The 7,322-nt window shown below is 41.7% G+C and overlaps 1 protein-coding gene across 1 annotated transcript; it reads right to left on the bottom strand.

Annotated features, from left to right (window-relative positions):
• Nucleotides 1–2,769: 2,769 nt before the first annotated feature.
• On the bottom strand, nucleotides 2,770–6,501 carry LOC121625567 (troponin I, slow skeletal muscle-like). The gene is made up of 8 exons (XM_041963697.1): nucleotides 6,444–6,501; nucleotides 5,852–5,861; nucleotides 5,692–5,733; nucleotides 5,137–5,178; nucleotides 3,930–4,061; nucleotides 3,762–3,851; nucleotides 3,278–3,460; nucleotides 2,770–3,155 (listed from the first exon to the last, which is right to left on the bottom strand). The coding sequence occupies exons 3-8, from the start codon at nucleotides 5,710–5,712 to the stop codon at nucleotides 3,054–3,056; spliced, it is 570 nt and encodes a 189-aa protein (XP_041819631.1). The 5' UTR covers nucleotides 5,713–5,733; nucleotides 5,852–5,861; nucleotides 6,444–6,501; the 3' UTR covers nucleotides 2,770–3,053.
• Between the last annotated feature and the right edge of the window lie 821 nt (nucleotides 6,502–7,322).

The raw sequence follows: 7,322 nt of genomic DNA, 5'->3' as shown, positions 1-7,322 counted from the left end.
TAGCCCAGTATATATACCAGTTTCCAGAACAGCTAGTGCTCACCTCTTAGAGTGGTTCAGTTATGTCTACTGGCTGTCACTTAACTCTAAACTGTTCAAAAGCTGCCTGAGGTTTCTAAGCTGCTGCTGGTCTGTGCCTATCCTGCTGTTTGAGTCTGTCTCCAACCTGCAGACTTTCAGCTTGTTATTGACCACAGGTAGTCGAAAAAGGCCTTTAATTCAACCTGCTCTGAGTGAGTTTCTGCATCTGGTTTCTCTGTTGCTGTAACCTGAAATGTGACAGGAGTATTTATTTGCAATTAAAATGTACAAGAAAATGATTTATTAATTGCATATTTGGCTTAATGTGCAAATTAAAATGAATATCACTGCAGCAACATTGTTTTTTGGAACCAGACTGCATACAAAAAGGGTCATATTTAAAAAAAAAAAGGCACTATGTTAGCACTTTATTGACTGTTGTGAAATATCACTTACCTGTAGATTAATTCTGACTCGCAATGCACACATGTCTCACTGAAGGACGTTTTGACAAGACACATGACAGCTTGCATGCAGGACATTATCTTATGCAAGAGCCGAGCAGTCGCAGGGCAGGCTGTCTAATCACCAGGCCACCCTTTGTCAGATATATTCCAGTGCCGTCGACGCCCCTGTTCCTGCAGCAATGAATACACTCCTCGCGCCGCATGTGGAAGATTAATAACATCAATCACACTTGCTCATCAGGCCACACACATACACGCAGCAAACATTGTAATCTGCCTCAGTGTTTTCTTTGCAGACTAACGCTCACTTTTCTTTTTCTTCGGGTTATTCCATGAGTGAAATGAACTGGCACTGTTTAGAGCCACAACAGTAATTATTTCTTGTCAGGCTCCACTTCTTCCCTCTTACAACTTGTGGAAATATCGTGTCTTTTCTGCTCCAAGAGAAAAGAGCCAGTTTTTAATGATGAAGGAACAGAGGGAGGGAGGCTCTTCACATTTAGTCAAGTCAGGTTTACTTAATGGCTCAAAATCGCAAGTCATGGGTCCGAGTGGACTTCAAGCATCTTCCAGGAGGAAGAACATGAACCACACAACCTCTTTACCACGAACACCTGGAACATGCATAGACTACACAGCATTGGTCTTCTAATAACACTTGCCATCTTTTTTTTTCTGCTCTCAAACAAGCAGTAAACATTTCCTTTTCCTGAAATTAAGGTTTTTCCACACTCAGTTCCTCAGCTTCTCAATATGCAAATTTGTTCTGATTCTCTTCTAAGATGAAGAACAGTTGTCTGTGATTCTAAAATTAAAAATTAGTTTTGCTTTCTTTTCAAACGCTTAAGATTTTGTCAAGGAAATTGCATAAGCCCAGATAATTAAAATTAGAATTTTACAAATCATTAGAGAGTTTCCTTGGATTTTACCCAACACAGCCACTTCTTATTGGCCTTTGTAATATTTACAGCAGCAGATGTGCTGTGTTACTCTGTTTGTGGACTGCCACCAAGTGGCCCTGACAGTGAAGCACAGTGTGTTGCATCCCATGAGCAGCAGCGACTGGGCTGATCCAGGTTTTGACACATGAAGCCATCTGAATGTGTTTGTCATCTCAGTAAGTTGCATGGCAGACTCCAGCGTCATGACCTTTGCATTTAACGGCCGCCATGTGGCGTTGACATGAGTCTCTCTGGGAAGCACATCTGGAACATTTGCTCTGCGTGAAGGTCGCTCTCATCGGTGCCTATTTATAGATATCAAGACCTGGGTAGCTTTGCATTATCAGCTTGCTAAGCCTGAATGCCACAGCAGACAAGAGGCTAAACACATACTGTCACCATCCATATTTCACACAGCCATCAAAAAGTCATACTGCACCGTGTGTGTGAGTGTGTGTGTATATAAATGGACGCTGACATGTGTGAGAGAGATGCGTGTCAGCTGTTTAAACACACCTTTCCATAACCAGCCCATAAAAACACACAATACACCAACTGACGGTGGGATCGTGAAGCTATTGTTGGTGTTACTGTCATATTTGACATAACAACGGCAGGGCGACAACAGCCAGTCAACCCACTGACACACACACACAGGAAGCACATGCATGCGTGCGATGTGTAGCACTGCAGTGCCGCTGGGTTTGCCATCCAGCTCGAGTTTTGCTTTCAAAGGCTGGGAGGTACGGAAGACAGTCGTGGAGGCTTAAAGCGCTCGGCCCAGGTGTTTTGAAATCTGCTGGAGAGTCTCCGGTGGTTCATTCCTCTCATCCAACTCTGAACAGAACTCATCAAGAAGTATATTAAACTCCAAAGGAAAGTTTAATTTTTTCTGGTGATTAAAGTTGACGAAATGAGCAACATAATTCTGATGATCAAAACACTGTCTTGTCGGTTCTTATCAGATCAGGGTCCAATTTTCTTTTGTGTTTAATCATCTCATTACTTGTTTGTTTAAAATTCCTGTTTTATCTCTATCATGCAAAGATTATTACAGTCTGGTCAAAGAAAAAGTCGCTGTTTCAGTTTAAATTGAGTTCACTTTAAGTATATTCTTCCTCCTCTTTAATGGACGTGTCTGAAAGGTCTATTTAAACATTATGAGGCTAACGTTAGGCAGGTTACACCTGTTGTGCCCCCTCCCAGCTTCCCTTTTTTTAATCCATCATGAGTTAAGCTGCTTTCCATTCTCTTACATGCCGCGCATAAACCGGCGGCTGCCAGTGACATGAAACATGATAAAGTCAAGTGCTGACATCAAAGACTGAAGCAGTGTCTCTTTATTCACATCCACTTTAATTGTCTAAATATGTCATAACAAAACAAATGTTGCTTAGTAATAAAAAACAATGGGTCTCTACTCATCTTATGTTTTAAGTGCTTTGAGTCATTGCACAGAAAATGGCCATCTAGCACATGGAGGCGTAGCTGATGTTCTATCTAGATTTTATGCATGCTTTAATGCTTAATTCCTACAGCTTTCAAGTCATTTAGCCTTCAGGTAAGTATTCCAGCCTCCTCTTCCTTGCTCTTAGCTGATCAGCTTCGTCACTTGCAGGACTCCTCACTGGGCTCCGCCGCCTGTGTCGAACATCTTCTTGCGGCCCTCCATGCCGGACATGGCCTCCACGTTCTTACGCCAGTCGCCCACCTCACTAGTGAGCACCTGGGGTTGAACAGGAAATGAACACACGCACACACACACACGTGTCTTGTCATAACAACTAAATTTCGTGCATGAGAAAACCTCAAGACTCTGGCAGACCAGGTGTTCGGGAGTCTCCATACCTTGTCCGTTTTGACGTCCTCCTTCTTCACAGACTTGAGGTTGGCTCTGAGGTCCATCGAGCCCTTGTGTTTGGACCCCAGGAGAGCTCTCATCATCTCGTCTGCAGACACCCTCACCTTCCTCAGGGCCGGCTTTTTGAACTTGCCCCCGAGGTCCTGCACCTTCAGCTTCAGCTCGTGGATCTAAAAAAAAAAATAAAAAATGGCAGAAAAAAATATGAAACAAACACAAATCCTTCAGGGAAATTCAGATTTTTACTGCCCAGGCTTGTAAATATGCAAAAACTGAAGCACTGAATAATTTCGAGAGGGTTTTTGCTGGAATATGACATACAGCGCCTTCTGTTTGTTTCTCCAGGTTTAATCTCTGATTTCAAAGAGAAGAGGGAAACTTTTTTTTTTTTTCATTTTAAAATATTGACTGAAGCGTGCAAGATGATAAGAAGAGTGTGTGCTCGGTGCTGGAGGGGGTTCAGAGACTTACATCTTTGTTGTGTTTGCCCACTTTGGATTCACAGTCATATCTCTCCTCGTCCACAACATCAATTTTTGAATGAAGCTGTTTGCATAGATTCTGAGGGCGGAGAGAGACGGTTTTAATATTAATCAAACATTTTGTACAAAAAGCTCTACTGCAGTTTATGACCCTCACTTGTAGCTCATCCAGTTGTAATCCAGAGAGCTGCAAAGGGGGCAGCTTCTCTCCTAAGTAGCGGACTTTCTCCTCCTCCCTCTCCTGCGTCTCCCTCTCCAGATCCTCACAGGCTCGTGTGAGGAGAAGCATCTGATTGGAAGAAACAGATGAATTCACTTTACCTCGAGGTCACCATTGACTGCTACATGTTGTTGGATGGGTAAAAGACGAAGAACTCAGGTCCTTTACCTCAGAAAAAGTACTAAAGCCACACTACAAGTAAAAATCCTACATTATCTAACTTAAGTAAAAGTATACATGTATTATCAGCAAAATCTATCAAAAGTAAACTAACTTTGGTCTCTGTCAGTGTTTAGTATTACGTCTGATGTGTTTGGATTAATATTACTGCTGCATTAATGTGTTTTGTTGCATTTTACTGCTGTGGATGTTTAAGGTTGAGCTCATTTTAACTACTTTATACATTGTTGGCTAGTTTGATCTACAGCAGAGCATCGTATTCTGTAAGATCATCACATGTTTGTAGCCTCACTGTCAAGTCAACTTTCCACGAGAAAAACAGCCTGTTTTCACCTCTGTGATGATGCATTTTCCAGCTAATCCAAGAGGGATTTCACATTTAGTTTATTTATTTTAAGAGGTGGAAAATTTTGTCAAACCTGCAGTCTCAAATTTACCAAATATGGAGATACGAGGATTTCAGGGTGTATGGAAAATTGTAATCTGACAAGAAACTCGTAACTGAAGCAGTCAGACAAGAGTATTGGAGTAGAAACAAGGCTGCAATATTTCCCTCTGAGATGTAGTGGAATAGAAGTATAAAGTGGAAATACTCAAGTGAAGTTCTCTTACCTCAAAACTGGACTTAAGTACAGTACTTGAGCGCATGTACTGCATTACACTCTTATGTGGCTGAAAGTATCGGATAAATGGCTCAAATAGTGGCTGAAAAAGATGGCTCATTATCTTGAGAAACAAAAGACAGATTTCTCAAGATAATTTATCACAAGAAAATGACTCGTTTTCTTGAGGTCGGGAAAGTTAAATAAACTGGTTGATTATCTTGTTATCTCGAGATAACTAATTGCAAGCTCAGCCGTTCTCAGCCTCATTTAAAATCAGTTGAAATGAACACATCTGGAGCGTGACATGACGATAGAGCGCTGCTTCGCTCCATCGGGCCTTGTTTAACAGTACTACTCACCTTGAGGGAGAGCTTGCGAGAAGCCGAAATCTTCGACTTCGGCTGTGGGAAAAGGTCCTCGTCAGTGTGAATTCACAACACAATATATTTCAGTTAGCGTTAATCAGATCGGTGCTGCGGCTGCTCAGGTTTGTAGAGGAGCACATGCATCGAGGTTAGAGAAAATTACAAGTGCGCCACGCAATGTAATATCATAAGCTGCAGAAAATTGACTTGCATCAACGACTTTCCACTAAAATGGAACAATTTGAACTATGCAAAGGTGGTTTTCGTGGCTTCTATATTGCAATCACTCTGCGATGCTCCATCAACTGTTGCATACACAGTAAAATATGTGTGGAAAGGCCTGTGAGTGTGAAACTCCACAACACCTCCTGCAGCTGCATGTGAAAAGATAAGGCTTTATTATTAGGATGAAGTCAAGCGGAAAGCTCTCAGTGATGCTGATAACAGCTCTGACAGATAACCACTGCCAGATCTTTGCCATGCACATAAGGACAATGTGTCCCCTCTCCATGCGTGGAGGATTAACACCGTGGAATATAGCCACCTCACCTTATCCCCTTTGGGATTCATGGCTCCGGGTCTGTCGGGCTCCTGAAACCCCAAACAGGAACAAATGAGGGTGATGATGCTAAAGGCAATGGTAATTAGGTTTATGTCACACATACACACAGCTTTCCTGTAATCGAGGATCGATGATGAATTTTCTTACCTGGCTTCAGCTATAATCACAAAGACAAACACATGAGAGAAGCAGAGGTGTGTATTAGTGCCGTTTCGGGGTGATGCGTCACCCCCGAGAACCACGGTGTAATCTGACCCATCAAGGCGCCACATAGCAAACAGTCCTCAACATCCTCTGACAGGAGGATTAAAGCAAGGACGTGACAAGAACAATTCCCTCCACTATATTCAGCATCATCTCAGGCTTCTCGCAGTTTTGACTGACACCTCAACAGATTTCTTTAAACACTCTGACAGCAAGTCGTCACAAGTAGAAGATTTGGCAAATCAAATCTGCTCGTTGGGCTACATGTTAATTGACTTGACAAATGCTGCTGCAGAACTGCTAAAACGCTGTCCAATGTCTATGAACAGTTATTTTTGATTAAATGTTCCAACAGCTTGAGAGAATACAGAATTGCATTTAAATAGATAGATCTTCTCGTCTCAACTCTTTTCTTTTCAACTTTTATTCAACAGGAATATTTGCAAAAACATGACGAGAAACTGACTAAAACACAGGAAACGGTATCTGTCAGTTGAAAGTCTTAAAGCAGACAGTAAAGCGGTGGTTGTCTTACCTGTCAATGGGCGCCTGCAGAATCAAACAGCGGCTGTTGAAGACAATGGGCAGCTTTTTATGTGAGCAGGGCGGCGCGTGGACAGCAGATATAACGTCTGGTCCCAAGAATGTGCTGGCATGGGGCCGAGCATTAAATATCACCTCCCCGGACGCTGTGACAACACCAGGGGAGTGTAATAATACATCATGAGCATTACCTTCATGGTATTGTCCTGATATTGCCTCTCCTTGTGTGCAATATTCTTGGAACTTGCAGTTGGAACAGTAAGAAAAAATGCTTAAATGCATATAATAGTGACAAATATTGACGCCAGAGACACTGATTGAAAGAAAATTAGCAACTGAGCAGTCAGTCCAGTCACTTTTCAAGCAAAAATGTCAAATAGTTGCTCCTTCCAGCTTGTTAAATTTAAGGATTTGCTGCTTTTCTTTGTCATTTCTGATCATAAATAAAGAGTCTTTGGGTTTTTCATTGTTGGTTGGACAAAGGGAGCAATTTGAAGACGTCACCTTGAGCTTTTTTTGACATTCTGATGATTAATCAATTAGTTGTGAAAATAATCAGCAGATTAATCAATAATAAAAAAAAAACGTTAGAGTATAATTTAAAGGAAAAGTTTTACTACATATTGCCTTTTGGTTTCATATATGCATATGTATCAGTTGCTCGTTAGCTTAGCATAGCACAAACACAGGAAGTGGAGGAAATGGCTAGCCTGACTCTGTCTAATATTAAGCTGCATGAGCTGTGGCCACATTTTATCTGTTTGTTTCTTTACAAAAAACAAAATGCAAAAATGTGAATTTGTAGCTTAATGGGGCGTTATGTGCCGGACTATTCCTGGCCAGGAGCAGTTGCTAGGCAACTAGTGATGAC

Source organism: Chelmon rostratus, chromosome 22 (assembly GCF_017976325.1).
Source record: "Chelmon rostratus isolate fCheRos1 chromosome 22, fCheRos1.pri, whole genome shotgun sequence".
NCBI lineage: Eukaryota > Metazoa > Chordata > Actinopteri > Chaetodontiformes > Chaetodontidae > Chelmon > Chelmon rostratus.
This window is presented reverse-complemented; position numbering and strand designations above follow the sequence as displayed.

Excerpts from the sequence above, each read along its gene's own strand:
- LOC121625567 (XM_041963697.1), bottom strand. The coding sequence starts at position 5,712 with ATGAATCCCAAAGGGGATAAG. Across the intron at positions 3,461-3,761 it reads TGGGCAAACACAACAAAGAT|ATCCACGAGCTGAAGCTGAA; the intron begins GTAAGTCTCTGA and ends TTTTTTTTTTAG. Across the intron at positions 3,156-3,277 it reads AGGACGTCAAAACGGACAAG|GTGCTCACTAGTGAGGTGGG; the intron begins GTATGGAGACTC and ends GTTCAACCCCAG.